The sequence below is a fragment of the Coenobita brevimanus genome, chromosome 110 (assembly GCF_032717465.1).
Source record: "Coenobita brevimanus isolate Jiangsu-jjx chromosome 110, ASM3271746v2, whole genome shotgun sequence".
NCBI lineage: Eukaryota > Metazoa > Arthropoda > Malacostraca > Decapoda > Coenobitidae > Coenobita > Coenobita brevimanus.
The window spans coordinates 527,501-554,813 of NC_137063.1; the positions used below are offsets into that span (position 1 = coordinate 527,501).

Consider the following 27,313-nt stretch of genomic DNA (forward strand, 5'->3'; position numbering starts at 1 on the left):
GGCTGAGAAGCAGCAAAATTCGTCCAATAAAAGAAAATAATTCAGGAAAAAGCCAAAGTCAAGGACTGGTTATTTCGAGACGCCCGGAGACATTGGGTGGCATTCTCGTCGGTTAATAAAGCTTCTTAACACCTTTTCTTAAGCGATTTATTTTGTTTGTTACACCTTACTCTTCCATTGTGTCATACAAATCTTTTAAACATCGTAATACTCTGCATAAACAACGTACAAAAGGATATTAATAAGACACATTCAAGAATAAATCGCTACTTAAGAGGTGCTAGGGAGCCTAGAGGTCACAGGCAAAGAGAGAGAGGCTAACGCACACAATTTAAAAGCTGACCGGTTGTGTACACGAAAGACTCAGAGTACAGGATTAACTCTTGTATCAGACAGCAGGACAGAAAATGCACAAGACTGCGTGGGTAGACGGGTGTTGTATGCCCGCCGTAAAGAGTATGTCCAGACGTGAAGTGAACAAAATAACAGCGATATAGTCACAATTCACGTGCGTAAAGAAGATCTCGCTAATATCTTTCCCATGCGATTTATTTTTGAATGACATGTGAATATTATTTTATGTGGTTGAGCAGCTGGTAATTTTGACAACACACCATGGACATCAACGGAAGGACCCCGAAGCTCCCGCATCCAGTAACTTTTAACTCACTACATCGGCGTTCTATTAATGCAATTCTGTGGTAGTAGCAAAAATAAGTGTAAATAAAGTCTTCGGGCTCTCCTTTAAGCTGTCGAAAACCTGTCGTGGTGGCGGGTAGTAGTAGTAGTAGTAGTAGTAGTTGCAGTAGTAGTAGTAGTAGTAGTAGTAGTAGTAGTAGTAGTAGTAGTTGCAGTAGTAGTAGCAGCAGCAGTAGTAGTAGTAGTAGTAGTGGCTGTAGTACTAGCAGAAGTAGTAGGAATTAATGTATATAACTTTCTCGGCTTGAGTTGCTGAAGTCACCGAGTACGCGACCCAGGCCGACGTGAGCGGCTGATTACTCTTAATGGGCAAACAGTGGCCAGGAAAATATGCCAAGTTAAGTTGATCTGCCGAAGATTTATGGCCCCGCACCTCGACGTCCCCGCCTGGTGATTACGTGGAAGTTACTGAGGGGTAATTTAGAAGACCAGCGTTTATATTCTGTACACCTGCGAGGGACGCCTTCAGGTGGTGGCGCTGATATATCTGGGTGGTGGAGCTGCCCAGTTATACAAACGTCCCTTAATTCCTTCCCTATACCCCTGGGAGGAGGATGGGAGCGACTTCAACCCACAGTCCACGGGGTTCACATGGAGATGAGCCTGGAGTTCCAAATACTGCTATTACTACTACTCCTACTACTACTACTACTACTACTATTACAACTACTATTACTACTACTGGTGGATAAACAGATGGACAGATAGATCTATAGACGACGTAGTACAGGAGTTGAGTGGGATGGTTTCGGCAGGTGAAAGAAATTGACTGTATGCGCCTTCAGCTGTAAATGGCCCCAATGATTTCATGCGTCACTATTACCTGCCTAATGTGATTTTACTCTCCCCTGAGCTCAAAAGGAAATGACGTCAGTAGGTAGCAGGAATAACTTTTAGAAAACGTCCTCGGGGTTAAAGGGTTTATACAGAGCCTGTTGTTCCAGTGGACGCGGGTTCGATTCACGGCTGGGACAGGGAACAGTTCAAAGATATCCTAATAACTGGGGACAAGATTCTTCTACATTATTGCTATTTCTAAACAGTTTTATACAACACAGAATAATTTTTCGGACTGGAGAGGTCAGCTTTAGCCTTCATTAACCTCTCAAGGGATTTTCCTGAACTGAGCAAACTCGTCGAAAAGTAGCCAAAGTGTAATAAACGTTAATTTCTAGGATTCAGATCGTCCCTACAGGCTTTCCACTGTTCCAGCTGGCGAGGTGAGGAGAGAGAGAGAGGCAACACCCCGGTCCTAATGCGGTTACACGCCTCTAATTAACTCCGTCCACCTGTCACCTGTGATTAAACTTGGCCTAATCAGAGAGAGAGAGAGAGAGAGAGAGAGAGAGAGACTGTGTGCCTTCAAATGAGTAAACAAACAACAACATAACTATTAATATTGTCAGGATCAATTTTGTTTTAAGGAAGGCTGTGACTGTGTTCTCTGTTTTAAGGCAAAAGTAAGGATAAAAGTACACACACACACACACACACACACACACACACACACACACACACACACACACACACACACACACACACACACAATGCTAATGCGGCTATGTATACCGTCTTAAGCACCGAAAGAAAAAGTACACACACACACACACACACAATGCTAATGCGGCTATGCATACAGTCTTAAGCACCCAAAGGAAAGGTACTCTCTCTCCCCCTGTGTGTGTGTGTGTGTGTGTGTGTGTGTGTGTGTGTGTGTGTGTGTGTGTGTGTGTGTGTGTGTGTGTGTGTTTAGTCCTTCATCTTATATTTGTTATTTCTCTGTCACCAGCCGTCCCTTCCTCGTTGTTTCATTTTATCAATTAACAATTAACCTCCTTCTCTCACATTAATACTTCCTTCCTCTCCCCTCCCATCACCAATATCTTTCTCTTTTACCTTTAATCATTTCCTCTTCTTTTGATGTATTCCTCTTGTCAACCTTCCCTTTCTTCTCTACTTCCTCTTCTTACGTGTTACCTTCTCCACTGTTTTCTTTTCTTTCCCTTTTCCATCCTCTTTATTCCCTTTCTCCTCTTTCCCAGCACCAATCCATTCCTCTTCTTAATCTCTTCTTTCCCATCACGGTCTTCTTTCACCTCTTTCTCTTCACATTGCCCATCCTCTTCTCTTAATCTCATCCTCTTCTTTTTTTATCACTTTCCCTTCTTCCCGTCAAAATTTTCTTCCTGGTCCTCTTTCCCAAATCACCCTGTCCCTCATCCTCTTCTTTCGCTTAATTTCTTCCATCCTCCTCTTTTCATTCCAACCTTTTCTTTCTTACCTCCATCTTCCTCATCACCATCGCCCTCCTCCTCTTCCTTCCCATCTCCATTCCACTCCTTTTCTTCCCATCACCTCTTTTCTCCTCCTCTTCTTTCTCAACACCTTGCCAATCCACTTCTTTTTTTACTCTCTTCTTCTTTTTTCACTCCGTTCCTCTTCTTTAAACCCCTTCCTCCTCCTCTCTCTCTTCTCTCCAACCCCGACCCCCAACTCGAGAGGGCTACATAAACACACAAGAGGCCTAACTTCAGGCTGTGTATTAGATTAGACGCACCATACGCAGAGGATCATTGGATTAGTTGCATCTTCCCGCTCGTGGATCACACACACACACACACACACACACACACACACACACACACACACACACACACAGAAATGCTCAGTCACTGTTTACACTTCAGGTTATGATCAGGCCAAAATCATTCTATGTGTCCCCGAAAAAAAAAAAAATGCACCATACTTCAAAATGGATATTCTTGGGCTAATTTTGAGTGCTCAGGGCTAAATCAACATAAGCCCAATTTTCTACTGTTACGGCGCTACTGTTACTGATGACCTTATGGGTATATTATGAGGCAGACCATTTTCCCCCCAACGTCATCAATAACGGGGTACCTCCTTAAGTGTTGCTTCTTGTACGCGTGTTGATCAAGCATTTAGTCTTTTAAATTAGCCCTTTATAGCACCGTGAGGGGTAAGGCGGAAGGGGAAGTAGGGAAATTATGGGAAGAGGGAAAGAGAAATTAAGGAAGTGAGGGTGGGGGAAGGAGAGGTAGGGAGGTGGAGAGAGGGGATGGAGAGGTGGGGAAGTGAGGGGGTAGAGGAAGGGGAGATAGACAGGATGGAGAGGGGGAAGTATCTTTTTGTTTACCTTCTACGAACGAAACTGTTTATACTGCGTTTCCTACATCTCTATGTCACATCGTCTACGTCAGTCATCGTATAACGAAATCCCTACAACGAATTTCCACCACGTCGCCTAATCATCACCTCAGTCCTATAGCATTCCTCTAGGCCATATAGCATTCTTTATATCAGCTTAACTATCATTATCTCACAATACCTATACCCCTTACGCATAATATAATTCCTGCATCATATACCGGTATCTTCCATCACGACGCCTAAATATCATCGACGGTAAACCACATTATCTGTATTGCATTATCGTTATTGCAGCGCTTATACAGCACTGCCTAAAGCATACTGTGAGGGTTCGACGGAAAGCAACCATTTGGCGGAGGGTAGGGTGAATGGAGGCGATTTGTTCATGGTCACCCCCTCCAGGATTAAGGCATCTGTCTAAAGATATAGACAGATAGATAGATAGATAGATAAGAGAGAGAGAGAGAGAGAGAGAGAGAGAGAGAGAGAGAGAGAGAGAGAGAGAGAGAGATGCATTACAATATAATCTACACCACATCATCTGTATCACAATTATACTCACCATTACTGAAATAACAGCATCTTGACCTCCAGGTGTTTGAGCATACATATCTTGGTATCTCATAAGCTGTACCTGAAATATAAGAGAAAAATTATATTCAGTAAAATTAAAGTAGAAACTCTTAATTAAAATGCGTAATGCAGCGGACATTTTTCTTTTCTATTTGCAGTATATACAGTGTCATTCCAAATAATACTGCATTGTTATTAAATACTGCTCTGAGTCTCGTATGTAAATAGAGCCGTTATTTTTTTTTTCTAGGACGAACAGCTGCTAAATTTATGGAGGGCTTTATATTATTTAACTACACCTGTTTCGTCCACATCTACCTGCATTTACTCCTTGACACGTTCACTACACTACTACACATCTTCACCAAAACCAAACACATCAACACACCATATAAAACACCTTAACACATCTAAATACGCCTCTCACACATCCCCTCCCCCAACACCCATCGATACACCATATAACCCACCTTAGCACACCCTAACACACCTTGACCCATCCCCAGGTGTCGTGGATCAGACAGCGGGACCTACACATCCTGACGGTGGGGCGGTACACTTACACCACGGACCAGCGATTCGAGGTGATACACTCTCCGGACTCTCAGGACTGGATTCTCAAGATCAGCTACGCCCAAGTGCGAGACTCAGGGGTGTACGAGTGTCAGGTGTCAACAAAGCCTGTCAAGTCATACCAGGTGTACCTCAACGTGTTTGGTGAGTTTACTGTGACATTTACCTGCTGTCTTTGTCACATGATGCATCTTACAAGTGAACTGCGTCCTCATACATTTACCCCACCAAAATTCTCAATACCTTGCACGTCTGTCTCAACATACAAGGTGAGTACAGAGGGCACATCGCTGTCTTTACTTCTCTTGTACGTCGTATGATACACTTCCCATCTCAGTATTATATCCAGTCCACCAAACCCCTTCTTTCTCCACCACAGTGTTTTTGGTAGGAATACATACATACATACACACAAAAATATACATATACATGTAAGAAGGGAGCAAGATTACCAAATGAAGAACAGTGAAAGAAAAGAATGAAAAAGGAAGGAACGATTACAAAACCAAAATAAAAAAAAATGGCGAAAAATATTATGAAAAGAATAAATTACAGAAGTCAGAATACCAGCAAGCTATAAAGAGAATGATAAATGTGTAGCAGAGTAGTATGCCAAGACAAATGATCCCTTGCCAGCGTGAAGGTAGTACTAGCACGTAATGGTGTACTCAACATCACCCTCATAAACAACAATTGGTGCTTCACTTACTGCCTTGGTCTTCTTTCTTATTTCTTACACTGCCCCTCCCCTTTTTCATATCAGCAGAATTCTTATATATCTTAATTATCTTGCATATTATGTTAAATTTTCATATATATATATATATATATATTTCTCTTTCGTATTTCTTACACTGCTTCCTCCTTTTTTCATATAAGCAAAATTCTTCCATGACCTAATTTCCATGCTAGGTGGGTAACTGTATATATTTTCCTATTTTACATTTAATTCTTTTCATGGTTCAACGGTAGACAAGTGGTAACATATTCGTCTTGCGATCAGAGCGGCCACTGTCATAGAATCAACACTACAATCATGGCGGACATTCGGAAAGGATGCAAGTAATATGTCCTTCCATATAATTTGCATCTTGTTGAGTCGCACCGAGGCTTAGAACAGCTTTTCACATTATAATCTCCATTAATGCCTTCTTTTTAACCTAACCTAACCTAACCTAACCTAACCCAACCTAACCTAATCTAACTTAAGCTAACTCCACCGAACCCAAACCAACCCACCCTAACCTTAACACGAAGGGGTACGTGTTATAATTATACCACTATGGGATCGAACCTGAAGGCCTATTGATTACCAGCCGATGCAACGACGACTGGCCAAATAACAGAGACGGATGGGGAACCGAAAGTGTAAACAGAAATATATATTATGTTACACGCAGGCTTACCACGGCTGAAGGAAAGCACATACCTCGTTCGACAGGGACTGTGAATTTATAAACTGTCCTAAGGTTAAGTGGTGTAAGACTACGTTGGTCTTTATGTATACAGCCATCAAACACTGCATAAGCAAAATTTAGTGAATAATAAGGTGAAAAGAAACGAAAAACAAAATGTGCTAAGAGTCAACTTTTGTCCTATGACCTATAGAGTTTTTCCTCTAACTTGGCCCAGATTTTCGCCCTTTTGTGGTTAATTTCACATAGCTGGAGAACAGAACAGGGCAATACTACACTTCTACCTCCACTCGGTAGCACTTCTTCGTGACGAGCACCATATTCCTGTGCTAAATCCATTGTTACAACATATATGGTGGTGGGTTGTCAGATCTGGGCCAGGTTCGTGTAAAAATGATATAGTCAGAACCGTATATGAACAGGAAACCGAAAATCTATAAGTTCCAAGCATGGGGTGGATTTCTGAAACCTTCGGATCAAATGTCTATCGTAACTCTGGCTTGTATTTCCAGGAGGGATATGGAAATGAGAGGGCCAAGCCTTCCCATGTCTCCTGTTCCTCCTACAAAAAGAAATCTCAGCTGGTTGAGAAAAATTATCTTCCTGCAGAAAGAAATCTAAGTTACGAGGGGGATTCGACCGTAAATATGTTAGAGTAAGGGCAAAGGAAAGCACATTCTCTCTCTCTCTCTCTCTCTCTCTCAGGCAACACTTCCACTCGACACGCATTGATTATAAGAAATCCACGTGAGTTTTGCTGATGTATGAATGTTATGAAACGAGGTCTTTGAGGGAAGCCTTATTTTTAGTGGCGTTAGGTTCGTCACGCCTCCTCGTCAGCGATTCAATTCATCAACTGCTCCAAAATATTTCTTCTCTTTAACTACGGCAGAGTATATCGAGAGTATATCTATATAAAGAGCATACCTTACCAAAGAATATACTGATAGATTTTTAACCCGTTCGCTCCCCTTACCTTTTTTTTTTTTTTATGCAAGGAAGAAGGAACCAAAGGCCAGAAGCTTATATACCATTCATCAGAGTAACAGACAATTTCTTTTTGGTTTCAGAGAGTGCTCTAATTTTGAATACTCCTATATCAGTGTATATTACTATACAGTTTATTTTATGGTTATATACTGTACAGTTCGTAAAGTCTCAGGTAAGGTGAACCAGTAATAATAATAATAATAATAATAATAATAATAATAACAATAATAATAACAATAGTAATAATAACAATAATAATAAGAATGATAATGGTGATACTACTACTACTACTACTACTACTACTCTACAACTACTACTAATGATGATGATTATAATAATAATAATAATAATAATAAGTATGATGATGGTGATACTACTACTACTACTACGGTACTACTCTACAACTACTACTAATGATGATGATTATACTATTAATAATAATCATCATCATCATCATCATCATCATCATCATAAATAAGTGACACTGTACTGGAGAGGCTATCATCATCATCATAAACACTACCCCAATGCAATTAATAAACACACAACAAATAGTAGAATACTAAGATGTGAGATGCAGACTAAATCGCTAAGGAGAAGGTGCTATCAATCCTTCCGTGCCAACCATAATACAGTGTTAAGTCAATACAGGCACCACCGAAAGAACTTTTGACTTACGAGTTTGTTAAGTGCACGAATGAGAAAAAAATATAGATGAAAGCATTACGTAAGCTGAGGAGAGAGAGAGAGAGAGAGAGAGAGAGAGAGAGAGAGAGAGAGAATCATTACGACGAGGGTAATGGTCACCAGTCATTTCCCTTGCATCGACCTGTTTGTGAGGTCGAGTCTGCCCTATAGTCAATATAGGGCAGGTGAGTAAGCAGGTATGTTAGTAGGTACGTAGGTAAGTTGTTAGGTAGTGGTTATGTAAGTAGGTAAGTCGATAAGTAGGTAAGTTTCCAGGCAGTAAATAAAAATGCAATGAAACAGTTGAGTAAATGTATTAAGCAGGTATGTAATGTGTGAGTTTTAGTACATATGTATAGAGGTAGGTAAAGGATTATCTTTAGGTAGGTCAGTAGGCAAGTATATATGCAGGAGGTATGCACGCAAGGTAAGTAAATAGGCAGATGATTAAGCGGGTAGACAATAAAAATAATAGGAAATTAGATAGGTAGGTCTCTCTCTCTCTCTCTCTCTCTCTCTCTCTCTCATTCCCCCAGGCCCCCACCCCTTGATGGACTATGGCGTGTAATATCCAGGGCAGAGGACAACCATTAGCTATGATGTACGGAAATGCGCCGTGTACACAAGCAATTACAGCTGGAATGTCACCTGTACAGGATACATACTGGCCTCATATTATTACATTTTTCTCCTAATTACATTTGGCTCCTGGGCAAAATTACCATAATTCATAAGGCCACTTGTTTCATCACAACAGTATGACCCTCCAAAATGATGCTACTATTGCTAACTGTGCAATGAATAAATAAATATATAAATAAACAGTGACATAATATTCCGTAATTATTCTCAAAGTTTGACTTTTCCATCAGTACTTTTACCATTTCATATTGCATTAATTCCGAACCACTCAGTCAATCCTTCATCTACTCTTGCATGTGCCTAATCATTCATCCACTCTAACAAGTGCCTAATCATTCACCTACTTTGCATGTGCCTAATCATCTATCTATTCTTACATGTGCCTAATCATTCATCTACTCTTACATATGCCTAATCATTCATCTACTCTTACATGTGCCTAATCATTCATCTACTCTTGCATGTGCCTAATCATTCATCCACTCTAACACGTGCCTAATCATCTATCTATTCTTGCATGTGCCTAATCATACATCTACTCTTACATGTGCCTAATCATTCATCTACTCTTACATGTGCCTAATCATTCATCTACTCTTATATGTGCCACGCTACCATCACACAAACAATTTACAGCATTAGCAACTCTCCCCCGACACAGTGGACATGAAACGACTTCCATAAGCCCTGTGCGTTCACCCTGTTGCATTGTATTTACATATCCATAATATAAATCCACTGAATTAACACCTTGTAGTTCATCCTACGCGCTTTGTTCAGTTTGACTGATTTACTGCATCATATTCACATTTTCTCTACAACTCTGGAAATCATGATCATCACTCACCAAATATTTCTACACTTGTCTTCTCTTATTTTTTATTACAATTTTTCCATGTACTCTACAATAGCCTTCATACGTTTGGATACACACAGGGTCTTGCCTACTGTTCTGCTCACTGCTGTTGAAATATGGACATTTTTCACTCACTGCTTGATGCGCTGAAGATATTATGTGGACCAAGGAGTAAGTGAATCAGTTCCACATCCAACCAGCAATGGACACAACAGCACACAACACAACTTCATGCGTATCCTAACTTATGACAGCGATTGTACCTTTACCACAACCCTCAGCTGATATATTGGATTCATTTCGATCGCTTCCTTAATCCACGGGAGAAAAAAATACGTGAGAATAATCTTATCCAAACAAAAAACATTACCACTCGACAGATATAGAGACGTCGATAACAGAAAAAAAATACCAATATTCGCAAATCACACCAGCCTCAATCCACTTTACGAACAACACTCACGAAATCAACCACACACACACACACACACACACACAGTAATTATCAGTATCACTACCACATACATCAACTACTTTTCTCATCACCTATCCCTGTAATAACAACTAAACCTTCCAATAAGGCTAAAACAGCCACTACTACTACTACTACTACTATTACTACTACTACTAACACCATGATAACAACTACCACTCCTATTGCATACAGTATACCACCACCATTACCGTAATTACCACCACAACCACCATCACCACCACCACAACAACCAACTCCACAGCCACCACAAGCACTACCACCACCACAACATCCATCGTCACCACAATATCCACAAGCAGAACCACAAACACCACCACCACCACCACACTATTACCAGCCTCTAACACCATCAATAAACTCACCACCACAACCACCACCACCACCACAGTCAGCGGAAACCACGATAAATTCCGGTCATAAGTAGAATCACACAGATGGGTCAATAAAGACTCCACTGAACGACCAATATCATCCTTCCCACCACAAAAACACACCACCACCACCACCACCACCACCGCCACCGCCGCTGCCTTATCTCCTCTGCCACTACCACTTCTACTGCACTACCACTTTTACCACTATCTACCGTACCACCACCACTACCATGACGACAACTACCGTCATACCACAACTACCACACCTCACAACATCTCATCTCATAATCACCACACCACCACCACAACAACACACCACCACATCTCACACCACAACACACCCCACACCCACCACTACCACACCTTACACAACCACCACACCACCACCACACCACCACCACAACAAACTCACCACCACACCTCACACCACAACACACCCCACACCCACCACTACCACACCTCACACCACCACCACACCACCACTACCACACCTCACACCACCACCACATCACACCACCACCTAGCCTGTTATTGAATTATGCACCGGCAGACCATTACCATACCACCAATTATTTCCTGCCAGTGCCTCGTGTGTCAATTACCATAATGCCGTTGTCTGTGGTATTCCTATTATGCACGGGTAACCTAATCAGTGTACAGTGTTGGCATTGGCGATTTTCCCGCAGTTGGTGGCAATGGCTTATAATCTTCTTGGGGAAAGGCACAAGATTTTGCTCACTTAATTAATATAATCGTAGTGAAAGAACTGATAATAATTTAGCATTAGTTTTAACCCCAGACTACAAAGACGTGTTGTTTACCTTAGTCTGGCTATCACTAACAACTTTTGTTCACATGAGGCTCCAAACATGTGATCGACAAGAGGAAACGAGGCTCAGAGGTTCGTCCAACGTCCACACTCGGATATTGCAGCAGCTCTAACCCGGTGCTTCCTTTCACCCTGTCGATCACATGCTCCAGCAAGTGTGGCCAGACCAATTTTGCAGTGATGTGGTCAGCCCTGATTTTCAAAGTCACTCCTTAGCGCAATTTTACCCTCAGGCGGAATTGGAAATGTAAATAACGTCAAAATACTGAAAGATTAATATTAAACAGGAGGGTTGGTAACTGGTATTCTTGCCTTGTAAAATAGGGTTCAAATTACAATACTACCATTATTATTACGCCAGAGTAACCAGAGTAATCAGTTCTAGTACAAAAGCACAGTGCTACTAGATATTACTTTAATGCGAGTAATTAATTATTCTGGGTATTCCAATTAGAGTACAGCTCAAAGTATTTATTTACAGTGCTTGGTATTCGTAGCATGAAAAAGTATAGTTTATTATTATTATTATTATTATTATTATTATCATTATCAGTAGTACTGTAGTAGTTGTAGTAGTAGTAGTGGTATTAGTAGCAGCAGTAGCAGTAGTAGTAGTAGCAGATGATGAAGTAGTATTAGTACTGCTATTATTATTATTACTATTATTATTATTATTATTATTATTAATCATCATTGTCATCATATCATCATTATCATTATTATTATCAACATTATTATTATTTTTATTATTTTGAACGACAAATTTAAAGATTTTCCGTATTACTGTTATGCAAGAGTAACAGGATGAGAGTTAGAGACTACAATGTTAAGTACAGTATTACTCTTACGCACGGGTAGCCACGTGCAAAGTAATCTTTTTATAACTATCAGACACGACCTGAGTATTCCCGGTATTGCAATTACCCCCAAAATACCGTCTCAAAGTGAAAAAGTGGTGTTATGACTGTGCAAAAAATAAAATTAAAAGTGTTAGTGTTCTTATTACGTAGAAGAAACTAGCGTTGAAGTATATAAGAACACTGTTAGGTATCACTATTACACACGCATAACCATAATTAGGTAAGATTTAAGTATTCGCGTTACTACCATTAGGCAAGAGTAAGCAGCGCAAAGTACAGTGCTACGGTATTGCCCCAGGTTGAGAGTGTATTGCGAATCGTGCATAAATCTTGCGTGCCTTCACACTCCCGGCTTCGCTCCCTCGAGAAATGGGGTATAATCTTTCGACTTTGTGACTCAAGGATAGATCAGGTTTCGTGAGACGGCACTATTAAGGAGAGGGGAAGGGGGATGGAGGCGCTAGGGAGGTAAGGAAGGGCAGAAAAAGTGTTAGTGATGTTAAAAAGGGCGGAGGGAGGTGTTAGGAAGGTTAGGAAGGGAGGGAGGTGGCCGTTTGGGGGTGGTAAGGATGGAGGTGGGGTGATGTTAATGACACGTGAAGAGAGAAAGGGGAGAGGGGAAGGGCAGAAGGGAGTGTTAGAGAAGTTAGGAGGGAATGGGGTGGCTGTTTGAGGGTGGTAAGGATGGGAGGGGTGTAATATTTGAGACAGGTGAAGAGAGAGGTGGAAGGGTACGAGTATTATGCAGAGAGAGGGCAAAGGATCAATATTTTCGCGGTTTTAGAAGACTCCCTGGCACTTCGTATAAAGAAACTTATGCATACTTGACCTCTGTAGTATATTAGGGCCGTATAATAAATCTTAAAAGCTCCTAGTTCTGATGGACATTTTAGGACACACGTGTTGAAAGTGATCAGCCTTCTCCCCACGATACAAAGTGTAGTTACCAGTGTTAGTAGCAGGTAGTAGGAGGCCAGACACAAAATATCGTAGTTATATGCTTCAGATATTATCATCAAAACCTAGGAAGGAGGGGCAAGATAACCTAAGTCTACGGGAATTCAGGCCAAGGGGAGAAACCTTGTCGGGGTGGGAGATACTTGTGAGCAAAATCCAGACTAAACAAAATTGGCAAACTTTATATATTTCGCAGCGAATATGATTACGGAACCCAGATTCTGCATTAGTGGAATTCAGTCACTGGGAACGGAGGGTATCGCTTTTCATCTCACTGGTAACGTGAAAGTTGTTTTAATGACCAAGATGGTCACACACACACACACACACACACACACACACACACACACACACACACACACACACACACTATCTATCTATCTGTCAACAGTAATGAACCAATATAATAATTCTTTTTCAATCGGTCTTAGGGTGCAACTTTTTTTCCTAAGACCGAAAATATACCCACACCCTCATACCAACAACCTCATGCCTTGATAATATATATATAATGTATTACTGAAAATAGCTAGATACTGACGCATTTGGCTGCAGATACGCGGAGAACTTTTCCTATGCAGCTGTCAGTATCAAAGGATTTTATCAAGACGAATGAAAGAGCCACATGCATTAATAAAAAGCAGTGAGACATAAACATACATAAATAAGAATCCAGTCAGTCAGCCTGAGAAGCACTCTGATACGGATGTTGGCCAGCTTCATTCATCCCCGTTAACTTTGCTCCGACTCCAGTCAACTTTCCGTGGACTTTGGGAAATGAGGACATGAAAGAAGTGGTGGTGGGAGAAGGGGCGGAACTTGATATCATCGAGGCCTTCGTCAGTTCGCGAGCACGCACGCAAGCACGCACGCACGCATACGCACGCACACACACACACACACACACACACACACACACACACACACACACACTCACATCTCGTCTTGTTTCTCTCTCTCTCTCTCTCTCTCTCTCTCTGTATGTGTGTGTGTGTGTGTGTGTGTGTGTGTGTGTGTGTGTAATGTCCATCAATTTACAACAGGGAAATTATAATGATGATGATGATGATGATGATGATGATGATGATGATGATGATGATGGTGGTGGTGGTGATCGTGGTGGTGGTGATGCAAATGTTGACGATGATGATGATGATGATGATGATGATGATGATGATGGTGGTGGTGGTAGTAGTGGTGGTGCAAATGGTGATGATGATGATGATGACCACCATAATAACTGCAGACATTTACATACCAGAGTCATAAGATCATAGGACTGAACGTATCAAGTAATGGGCGTTGCGTAACACCACTGGGTCCAATAACACCAACACGACACCACAGAACGCCAATTATGACGCTACACAACACAGTCTAGTTTCAGGTAATGTAACTGACACATGTAGCACGAATCCATCACATACAGTAGCACACAGCCAGCAAAACAGCAACACATACAACAGACACATAAACAGCAAAGTATAAAGCTGACTAACGCACAGTAACACACAGCCAGTAAAACAGCAACACACACAACACAGACACAAACAGCACCGTATAAAGCTGAGTATCACACAGTAGCACAGCCATTAAAACAGCAACACATACAACATAGACACATAAACAGCATAGTATAAAGCTGACTAACACGCAGTAACACACAGCCATTAATACAGCAACACATATAACACAGACACACAAAGAGCAACGTATAAGGCTGACTAACACTTATCTCACATGCACATAGCACCACATAAAGATGAATAATACACAACTTCCATGCACATCCCACATATATGACGACATATAAAATTGATGTTACACACTTTACTTAGTTTTATTTATTTATTCATTTACGTATTTCAATGCTGTATCTGTCTAAATTCAGAGAGAGTGTATTCGTCAATGTGTGGCTGTGTACTAGGTTCGAGAAGTATGTGAATGTGAATGTAGAGACGAGTGTGAATAAAAATGAAATTGAATAAACGTCCCTTGACGTCAGTAACAAAAATACAGAAAAAAAATATTCGTCAGTGTGGCTACGTATGTTGAGAGAGAGAGAGAGAGAGAGAGAGAGAGAGAGAGAGAGAGAGAGTGTGTGTGTGTGTGTGTGTGTGTGTGTGTGTGTGTGTGTGTGTGTGTGTGTGTGTGTGTGTGTGTGTGTGTGTGTGTGTGTGTGTGTGTGGGTGGTGACGGAACGTGGCTGCGACATGAAAGGAAATTCTTTGAGTGCGTGAGTGTTTGAGAAGGACATAATAAGAATGTGCAAAGTTGGTGGTGTGCTTGTGTAAATGTGTGAAAGAGTGGCCTGACAGGTGGGCGTGGGTGTGTGTGTGTGTGTGTGTGTGTGTGTGTGTGTGTGTGTGTGTGTGTGTGTGTGTGTGTGTGTGTGTGTGAGAGAAAAAATATATATATATATATATATATATATATATCATGATTGTGTGTGTGTGTGTGTGTGTGTGTGTGTGTGTGTGTGTGTGTAAGTATTTTTCTATTTGTGCGTGTGTGTTTATCTTGTGTGTATGCTTTTGTAAACCTTTGAGCCTCTTTGTATGTGCGTCTGTCTGGATATGTATGTACCAGAAAAACTTGGAACATGGCTGTGTATATATGCTTTGTATATGTGCATGCATGTATGTATGTATGTGTGTATGTATGAGTGGTCTACATGGTTTTTCCTTGTATGTATGTGGATGTCGGTATGAGGGGAGTGACAGGGTGATATGGGGAGAGGTAAGGAATGAGTATGAGAAGCGTGTCGGAGCGAGAATGTGGTATGAGTGAGATAGTTTATGGGGCATTAAGTTACGAGGAAGGCCTGGTGGGGAACGAGCGAGAATGAGGAGGGAGAAATTATGTGAAAGGCAAAAAGAGATAGGAGACAAAATGTGGGATGAGGGGTGGGTGTGAACGAGATGGCGAGGATAAAGGGAAGACAGAAATGAGGCAAGGATGATACAGGGGTTTGAGAGAGAGAGAGAGAGAGAGAGAGAGAGAGAGAGAGAGAGAGAGAGAGAGAGAGAGAAATAAGGGACAGAATACAGAAAAACACAAGCTATGGATGAGAAACACAAAGAATTTTACATAAACGCAGGGAAAAAAGGAAATGAGGAGGGATGGCGACGAGGAAAAATCTAAAATATAGAGGAAGGTGAAAAGGAAATGATACCTGATTAAAATATAAGGAAAGATTCTTATCATGAAAATGGGGAAAAAATATGGTAGAAGATGAATGCTGGAAGGAAAAGAAAAGGGAAGGATGCAGACTTAAAAACTACAGGGGAGAAAAGACATGTGAAATATGCAAGGGATATTGACAATGAAATATTATGAAAACGAAAAGGAGGTAAAGGCAAAGAATTATGAAGAAGAGAAAGGAAGCAGAGCAAAGACCTAAACAGAAAGGAACATGGGAAAAATAATGCTTGGGGCGAGGCAAGACTGAGAAAATATGCTGAAGAAAGTTAAGCAATGACGAAAAGAACACAAAAATATATATTAATCTTCTCATGACCACGATCTTCCTTCATGTATTATTCCAGCTTATATCAGAAATTTTCTTCATCTAAAATTGGATCAAAAGGGCACTGGAGTTTTAATACTGAATCCCTTTACAATTTCATGATAAGGGCAATTAAGATGTTCAGTTTAAGCGACTTAGACGATTTTCTTATCACTGTTTCACAGGAGGATGAGATTCTTAATGATAACTAAGAGGTCGAGACAAAAAGATAAAAAAAAATGGTAAAGAAATGATGAAAACTGTGCAATATAATGGAATGAAAAACGAGGAGCAGGAGATGAGAGACGTTTAAGAGAAATATGTAAAGAGAAGAAGAAAGTTGGACGAAAATAAGAGGCGGAGGGGGAAAGAAGGAAATTGAGGGGCCTGGAGGAAGGAGAGAAATGAGGAAGGGAGGGAGGGAGGGAGGGAGGGAAAGAGAGTGAAGTTGAGAGGCTGGCAGAGAGAGAGAGAGAGAGAGAGAGAGGTGGAACGCAAAATTCTTAAAACTTCAAGCAGAGAAAGAAAGGAAGAAGTAGACGTTCATAAAAGGGCCGGAGCAGTAGAGGGCAAATGTAGTGGCACTTTGGCCCTTAAGTGAGAAACATTTAAGGCTGAAAGTGACAGATTCCCAGGGTGGTGGTGGCGAGAGAGACAGGCTTCCACTGCTATGAATACTCTTACACAGAAAAATTTTGATATAATGGAAAAGGTGACATACACGTTTTAATGAATGCAATTTAACTATCCATCTCTCTCTCTTTCTCTCTACTTACACGCAATACACAGGAAAATTCTGATATATTGGGAAAAGGCGACATGCATATCTGAATGAAAGTAATTTAACTCTCTCTCTCTCTCTCTCTCTCTCTCTCTCTCTCTCTCTCTCTCTCTCTCTCTCTCTCCACTGTGCCCAATCCCTCTTGAGGTGGGGACAGAGCCAATGCATTTCTTTTACTCGTCGGTCGTGGGCAACAATTTCCTGAGTAAAAATTCTGATTATTTCTGTGGCACCGATTTTCATTACGTGAGGGGGGACGCCTGCCATCCACTCACTCAATGTAGTTTGCATTCAGGTGACTTTACACTGAGTGGCAAGCCAAAAGGTTTCTTGTAAACCAGGAAATCATTCAATACGTACCCATATAACCGAATGACGCCTGGTGATTTAGTGGGTTAAGAAGCTCAAACTAGAATAAATCGCTGAGAAAGTGGAGCAACGCAATTCAACTTTTTCAATTGGTCACCTTCCCATTAAATGTCCAAGTAGCGTAGTCCCATTTTCACAGCGATTTATTTTTTGGACATGGCTAATTAATATCTTTTTCCACTTAATTTATGCAGGTTATGGGGATGATTGAATGAATTATATAACACAGAATAGAACAGTACGGTGTAATAAGGAAAATAAATGACTTAGGAATAGGTGTTAGGGAGCTTATAAGCCGACGAGAATATAGGCTTAAAAATTAATTTGATATTTTACGTATTTGTTTTTTTTGAATTCATGCTTTTACCATCAAAATTTTATTCAACTTGGCAGGGACTTTTCCTCCTCCTCCTCCTCCTCCTCCTCCTCCTTCTTCTTCTTCTTCTTCTTCTTATCCTCTCTCTCTCTCTCTCTCTCTCTCTCTCTCTCTCTCTCTCAAATATCGGCGAGACGTGTTGTATAGAATGAAATAGTTTGTTAAAAGCAGTTAGTGCCATAACATATATTTTTTTTGTTCTTGATTTCCAAAAGATTTATTTACATATTTTTTTTTAAGTTCAAAGGAGAGTTTCGTAGCGTAAGGACAAATAAACAAAGACAAGAAAGGAAACAAGCAAGAGAAAGCAAGCAAGAGAAAACAAGTAAGAAAAACGCAGGAGGAAAAGAATGAGTAAAATTAACAAGACAAAAGGAAGGATAACAAACACTGTCACACAAGGACTTGCGTTACAGATGATGACGTGAAAATAAAGCCGCCGAAAGAATTTAGACAAAGCACACACACACACACACACACACACACACACACACACACACACACACACACACACACACACACACACACACACACACACAAGAAAGACAGAAGCCCATCGGAAGAGGAAATGGGAAAGAGTAGAGCAGTGAGAAAGACAGACAGGAAATAATGGAAAAAAAATACCAAGGGAAAATAAATAGTTACTGGTACCTTAAAATAGTGGAAAATGAAGAGTATTTATTAAAGAAAGATAAACAAGGAGGAAATGGAGAAGTAAGCCAAGAATATGAGAATCCAGAGCATGAAAAAGGCCTAGAAGTTCACTGGAAGGTAAAAGAAAAGAATGAATGAAAATAATAAAACGAGAAAAATGGAAAAGAGAATTAGGAGAGGAAATTAAGTGGATAAACAGAAACAGATGGTAAAAAGGTAAAAAAAAAAAAACGAAATCAAAACAACGTAAGAGAGGCATTTGTAAGCCACGAAATGAAAGAGAGATTTAACAGTGAAGGAAGCAATAAGAGATACACAGAAACTAATAAAATTAAGTAAATGTTGACAAGGGTGAGACGGAAAGACCAAGAAAAATGAATGTAGGAATATATGAATGGCGAGAAAGAGGTTAGAGGAAGGAACAGGAAGGCTTGTAAGCACACTGATGACGCACACACACACATACACACACACAGACACACACACACGCACTAAGCCCCTGACAGATGCAGTTACCCGGTTGTATTTTGTCTTTCTCCTGTATTTCACACACACACACACACACACACACACACACACACACACACACACACATTAAGCCCTTGACACATGCAGTTCCCGGGGTGTATTTTTAGTCTCTCTCTTGCGTTTCTGTATTTTTCCTTTCTTGTCTTTGATGGCGTGAAATAAAAGATGAACTGGATAAGAGAGGTGAAAGGGAAGGCTGGGTGGGGAAGGGGGATCAGGCAATGGTATGGGATGCAAGTACCAAGGTGTTTTTGCTGTATTTCTCGTGTGTATTCTGTATTTTGTATATCTTGCCTTTAATGCAGCGATCCAAACCGCAAGTAAAATGGCATACAAATGAAGTGGAAGGGATTATTATGGGACAGTAGTTTGAAATGGGCCAGAAAGACGTGGTTGTACAGGAACAAGGAGGAAACAGGAAAACAGACTCTTGTATTTTATGTATTTCATCCCCCTTGCAATTGACACTGTGATACAAAGCAGGATTTATAAAGAAACAGAATTACTTGTATTTTCTCTCTTTCCCACACCTTTTGATGTTGGCTGTGAGAAATATGGGCGTAAAGAGAGAATGGAAAATACTGTATACCTCTCTCTCTCTCTCTCTCTCCACCCACCATCTTGACTTTTCTCCATAAATCTTCCAGAATCACCCTCTTCTCCTCTCCTTCTGCCACCCCCATTCTCCGCCCCCCCTTTTTTTCCCTCCAAGTATTCCTCCCCTCCCTCTTTTTCTCCACTTCACCTATTTCCTCTTTCCTCCCTTTCCTCTCCCCTCTCCTTTCTCAATCTTTTCTCTAAGTATCTACTCTATTTTCCCTCACATTTGTCTATCTTTCCTCCCAAGTTCCCATTATCTCTCTCTCTCTCTCTCTCTCTCTCTCTCTCTCTCACTTCCTTCCAATTCCCCCACATCCCTCCTCCATCTTTCTTTCCCCATCACCAATTTTCTCCGTTTCCTCTTCAAGTCTCCTTCCCTCCCTCCTCTTTTTCCTCCTATCTCCCAACTTCCTCTTTCCTCCCAGTCCCCTAGTGGTTTCTATACCTTACTCTCCTCTTTTCCTCCTTTTTTTTCCTTCCTCCAAATCTTCCTCCCTTCCTTCTTCTCCCATTCCCTAACTACTTCTCTCCTCCCCATTCCTCCACTCTCATAATATTCTTAGGCCCCCACACCAAAATACAGAGAGTTAATGTATTTCCCCCGCGTCTTTTTTCCGCACGTCTTTTCAACTTGGCGTCATTCCTTTATGTCCTCACTAATTCGCTCTTAACTTTAATTGTTCCTTACGTTAACAGTCCCAGGCACCCTCTTTATATTTTTTATTGAAGCATCTTAAAGGGGTCACAGGTCAAAATAAACCAAATTTTTTAATCTTTTGTTTTTTTCATGTTCATTAAGCATCATGGCAATTTCCACAGAATTAAGTGTAGTTTAGTTATGTGGAGACCATCTTGCATTCCCTTGGTAAAACTGGCACTTTTTTTCTTTCCTTTCTCCAAATCTCCCTCATTATCGCGTTTTCCCCTACCTCCCAACATCGTTCCTCCCCATCTCCTACGATTTTCCTACCTTCCTCCCCTTGTCTTCCTCCCATCTTACCACTTTCCTCCTCCATCCATCCTTCCATTCTCCCTCTTTCTCTTCTCTCCTAGTCTTCTCCCTTCTTCCCTTTTTTTCTCCCCATCCCTACTACCAACAACACTCCCTCCTTCCCTTTCTCTTCTTTCCAAGTCCCCCTTCCACCCTTTTTTTCTCCCCATCCCCTTATCAACAACACTCCCCCCTCAAGTCTCCCTTCCTCCCTTTTTTCTCCCCATCCCCTACCAACAACACTCCCCCCAGGTCTCCCTTCCTCCCTTTTTTCTCCCCATCCCCCTACCAACAACAGTCCCCCTCCCCTCCCTTCGCCCTATCCCCCCCAGGCGAATTAAAGTTTGGACAACATTTTACCAGTTTATTTCGAGTCGACTTTACGTTCCTCAACTTGACTGTGATGACCAGGAGATTTTTCGTCAATACACTTCTTGTTGAGTTTAATGACGCTTTACTGTGGCCTCGAAGGGGAGAAAAATAGCGGCGGAAAAGCATTTAAAGTAGCAGAGAGAGAGAGAGAGAGAGAGAGAACGATATGGATTGTTGGCTGAGTGGGGAGAAAAAATGAGTTAGGGGAGGGGAGAGGATATTTTAAAAAGCAGCCGAATTAGAGGACATAATGGGGTGAAGAGAAGAGGGGAGGTAACAGAGCAGGAGTGTTGAGGGAGAGAAAATTGGATGGGGAGAAGGGTGTTCACGAGAGGGAGGGAAGATAGACAGAAAAATAATTAAATACACGAATCAGAGGATATATTGAAGTGAAGATGAAAGGAAAGGACATAGAGATGGAATGGAAGGGAAACTTGTACTAGTGGCTCAGATTAATATGCGAGTGATTTCAACGTCCGCAGCTTGCACTAAATCGTCTGCGAGTATTTGGAGCATCTAAGACTCACTACACACACACACACACACACACACACACACACACACACACTATTTTTCTGATCATCCTTTGTCTCTTCCTTCACGTCCTCCTTCTCCCGCATTCCTTCCTTCCTCATAAATTCTGTTTTTATCCTCTCCTCTACCCCAGTCCGGCCTCACAATCTCCAGTGGCCCATTTTTCTCCCGTTCCAATTCCTCTTTCTTTGTCTTCATCTGTCTTCCTCCTCCTCTTCCTCTCTAACCTTGTTTTCGGATTGTGATCAGCTTACAAAAACAAACAGAGACTTTTCTATTTCATTCTTGCTTCTACTAGGCATTTTACTGGGCAGGGAAGTATGATTTAATAGTAAGGAGATTAATAAAGCTTGTATATTACCTCTCTCTCTTGAAAATTTTCTCCCAAACGTGAGCAATAGGCGACTAGAGATAAGAAATAAACTAAAAAATTATATGATCTTATTGAAAGAGTCTCTCAAGCTTGGCTCTTTTTCTCGATTTAATTATTTTTATATTTTACTTCACCCCTACTTACTAATATATATATATCCCATATCTGCAGCGCACACACACACACACACACACACACACACACACACACACACACACACACACACACACACACACACACAAACCACAAACTCTAGATCTCAAAAGGCGTTTCCATTTATGCTCATATCTCTTCAATACACTGCACACAGATACCCTACACTCCCACACACCTGCACACAGCAACACTTCTTAATTCTCCTAATTTTCTGTTTTCCTGTTCTTGTTTATTCACTGTTGTTCACCCTATTAATAACAGTGGAAACAGAGTCAGGATGATGATGATGATGATGATGATGATATGACCGTATTGGCTCTCCCAGTTTCTGTGTAAATTTTGCTCATCCCCGCCTCCAGTACCTCGTTGCCAATATCACACCTCCAATAAACTTCCCTCAACCTTTTACCTTTTCTTAGAACCCGAACTCCAAAAATCTTTTCGCTTGACAATCTACATTTTTATCTTATTCTACCTTTATCCTTAATCTCATCAGCTTTCTCTAAATATCCTTTGCGTTTCCAACCTGCTCTTTACGACTTCTAAAAGCTTACTCTCCCTCACTGCATAGTCTTGTTATTGGACGATGGCTTTGCTTTCTATACTTGGCTATGGATAAAAATTAACGTGTTCCCGCCCAGCACTCCTCCCAGAATCAACAAATGACTTCATTAATCTCTAATCATCGTATCCTTAAATCGATCATCGCGAAGTGGAATGCAAAGCACCTAATTTCTGATGATCATTTATGGAACGCCTGTGGTTATTACGTATGGTTAGCCTGCATCCCATATAACAGAACGCAATCAGCAACCATACAGGAAGTCCAAATACAGTACGTTAAATCATCGACTAATACATCAAAGATCGCCATAAAAACTTGGGGTCTCTATTCCACCTCGCAGTTTCAGGTCTGATCACACGACTCTAAAGTGCCACCAAAGAAGCCGTTCCTATGTAAAGGCTGTCTCAATTCCGCTTGATGTATTGGTGAGCTGCGATGGTTTACGTAATATCGGTGTATCTTAACGAAATTCAGTTCCTTGCAGTGCAGTCAAGTCAGGATTTACTATTGGACATCTCACTGAACGCATTAATTCTGACTGTTTTTCCTCAATGTATTCTCTAATTCTCTCACTATTTTTCCTTCTATTTCTCTTTCTCCTAATCCTACCAACGTCCCCCGCTCCTCTCCCATCTGCCCTTGTCCTACTGACGCGTCCCCCTCTCCTTCCCCTTCCCCTGCCGTGGGCCTCCTTACCCCCTCTAGTTTCTTCTTACCAACGCCTCCCCTCTTTCTCCCCTACCGTAAATGTCCCCTCTCTTTCCGACCCGTATCTTCCGAAATTTCCATGACAGTTTTCCTATGCTGCGTGGCGGTCCTTCTCACTTTTTCCTGTCAGCATCGGAGGAGGGTTTGGTGCCGGGGGGTGGGGGACGGAGGTAGTCTTCTTACTTTCCTAGTCTTTACCTCCTACTCACAGAAAGAGAAAGTCATGGAATTCCCTCTAACAGCCTCCAATGGAATACTCGACCTGCTGCTGTTTACTTTCCTTTCTACTCCTTTATACTCTACCAACAACCCCTCCCTCATTTCCATTTTCTTTCCCCTGTACTAGCTCTACGTCTCCACCCCCCTTCTCCCCTCTGCCCCCTACAATACCCCTACTAACGCCCCCTCTCTTCCCCTACAGCCCCCCAGGCCAGCATCGTGGGTGCCCCTGACATGCACGTGGACAAGGGCTCCACCATCAACCTTACCTGCGTCGTGGCTCATGGACCTGAACCACCTGCCTACATCTTCTGGTACCACAATGGCGAGGTACGTCATCATCATCATCATCATCATCATCATCATCACCACCATCATCATCAGTAGCAGCAGTACCATCAACATTGCAATCTATGTCCTTTGTAGCAATTTCAATATTCAATCACACTTTTTTTTTTTCAGACCTTTGTAGCGATTTCAACAATACCACACCAGTCTAAGAACTGAATGTACTGAGGTATCGAAATAGTACGATGGATATCAGAATGAACTGTTATCCAGGGGTGGTTGGCATGAATAACTGGGAGGAATATTTTTTGATACCTCCATAATAGTGTAATTTACTTCGTCTCTTATGATAGTGACAGCTGATAGTCTTAAAACGCTTTTTATATTTACGACAGCAAAGAGCAACATTCAGATTTATTTATTTATTTATTCATTTATTTATTTATATGGTTAGTGGGGTGCCCTGGATTGAACTCGAGGGAAGTATAATTTATTTTATTGTTTTCTGTTCATCACCCCAAATTAACGGTAGCAAAAAAGGCCAAGATAACAACAACAACAACAACAACAACAATAATAATAATAATAATAATAATAATAATAATGATGTTTAGCATGTGTGATCAGATGCATTTTAGCTGAATGTCTTATAACGCTTCTTAAGACGTATGACAGTCTTCTCTCTACCCAGGTTACGGTAGCACAGCCTCGGTAAGCACATTTCCCTTCTGTATACCGATTTTTGCACATGCGTAGTTTGACTTTTCCAGGATGATCATTCTTCCATTTTTTACTTAATTACTCTAACTTAACCTAGCCTAATCAAACTAACAAACTCACCTGATACTAAGAAAACAGACCTAACCTAACCTACACTTTCCTGGATAAAAAGAAGTGTAAAATTGGTACACAGAATGGAACTCAACTCTCGGGACCTAATACACCCCGAATCAAGATCTAAAAGTGATTAGACGGATTATTACCTGTTACCTGGAACTGATACTAGAACAGGAAATACTGATTATACAGCGAGATCATCAGGAAATAAACAGTGACATCGCTCAGCATTTTAGTCCAATAATTATAGAACACTTACTTAATATTCTAAACAGTCGGTCGGAGTAAGAAGATTGCGTTTCATGGTTTCAAAAGACATCGGTCAGTGTCTCCTTATTTAGCGATATGAAGTTAACCTGTATTTATGACTAGTTGTAGGTAAGATGGAATATATCAGAACTTGTGTGTGTGTGTGTGTGTGTGTGTAGGACTGGGGGAACAATACACATACCAACTTCAGCAAACAACAATCCTTAATCTCATAGTACTTACACACATACAAAGAACTCAGACAATGGTGCGGTATACTCATGTTTATCAGATATACAGTACGCACAAAGGAGAGTTTACACACACACACACACACACACACACACACACACACACACACACACACACACACACATACCCAAACATGAATACACACACAAAGACACACACTGATACGCAACCTCTTAAACTAGAGAACACAAACATCACTCTACACACACACACACACACACACACACACACACACACCATCCGTCAGTGCCAGTGTGGTGTTGGTAGGAGAGACAAACACTCACATTCCGCCAACTATTCATGAAACATATACCATTCTGTCTCTCCCTCCTTCCATCCACTACCTCCACCTACCCCTCCACCCCTCCAGCTAGTCTGTTCTTCCCTCCACCCACCCCTCCACTATGTCCCTTCCCTACACCCCCACCACAACTGTATCCTTCTCTCCACTCCTCTATACCTCCACTATGTCTCCCATTTTCGCCCTCCACCCCCACCACAACTGTCTCCTTCCCTCCACCCCTCAGCTCCCTCCACTGTATCCACCACTATCTACCTTCCTCCATCCACCCCTCCACCCGACAATATCCCTCTACCTCTTCCTCCACCATATCCCTCCATCCACCCATCCACCACGTCCCCCAACCCCCTTCCAGTTCACCCTTTTTCTCCTATCTACTGTTTCAACTTGATTTTTCCTCTTCCTACCTCATAACCCTTCTTCCCCCCCTCTCTCTCTCTCTCTCTCTCTCTCTCCACATAACTCCACCTCAAGCATCGTGTGTTGGTCCCGGCACTTTTCATACATCAGAGTCCTATTGGTTTAAGCCAGTGGACGGGAAGGGATAAACCTGAGTATTTGATTTTATTCGCAGTCACGTATATATACCTGGCCTGTAAATAGACTAAGGCCATTATTTTACCTGCGTTTTAGCCCAGAAGGTGAGGGATGACTTAATTTCTCAGGCGGAGTCTTAGAAAGGTCTGGAAGAGAGAGAGAGAGAGAGAGAGAGAGAGAGAGAGAGAGAGAGAGAGAGAATATGTAGGGAAGAAAAGCCGAGAGTACTTAGACAGGGAGGAGCAGGAAGAAGAGGAGGAGGAGGAAAAGGAGGAAGGAGGCAAGGTGAAAGAGAAAGAGAGTAGAAAATGCTCAGGGGAAGAAGGGAGGATTGAGTGCTTTTAGCGTGAAAGGATGGTAGTGTCTAGGATTGGAGGAAAAAAGGAATGAATGAAAAAGTGAATGTATGTTCCTGAAGGCTGCGAAGGAGACAGGGGAGAGAAAAGAACAAGGGGAAGGAGGATCAGAGATGGGCTGAGAGAAGGAAGGCAGAGACAAGAGTAAAAGGAAAGAAGAGGGAAAGGTACAAAGAGGGAGGGGGGACTCAAAAACTCAGAGCCAATGCCACAGACCAATTAGTCTCACTCTGCTTCCGACTACACCCACAGTGGTCCCCTCGTTAACGCCTCTAGGCAGCGACTCTTCCCCCTCAACGTATCTCCCGACAGGAACGATCGATTTACTCCAGTCACGAGTTTTGTGGCTTTTCCCTTGAGCACCTCCAACGGAACCGACTCTCAAATATCGCCCTATGAGCACAATCACCCTCAAGGAAATACGCCGGGTGCCCATAACCAGCGTAGGCATTCGCGTATTATACAGGTAATGCGCCTTCAGTCGATCTCCATGAATAATTCGCTGGTTACGCACACAGTCACACCATCGACACCCCACGATTTTGTAACGATAGCTGGTACCAAGGGAGTTAAAATGTCGCTCCAAAATACTGCTGAGTGGTCAATGGGGAGTGAAAATGGAAAACTAATTAAGTGG

General features: G+C 41.6%; 1 protein-coding gene across 1 annotated transcript in view; it reads left to right on the top strand.

Moving 5' to 3' along the window:
- The window catches only part of LOC145417393 (hemicentin-1-like), a 134,455-nt gene that overhangs the window by 100,265 nt on the left and 6,877 nt on the right, over positions 1-27,313 (top strand). The window contains exons 3-4 of the mRNA XM_080286070.1: positions 4,950-5,160; positions 24,059-24,186. Of these exons, the coding sequence (XP_080142196.1) occupies positions 4,950-5,160; positions 24,059-24,186 (339 nt within the window). The remainder of the gene's footprint in view (positions 1-4,949; positions 5,161-24,058; positions 24,187-27,313) is intronic.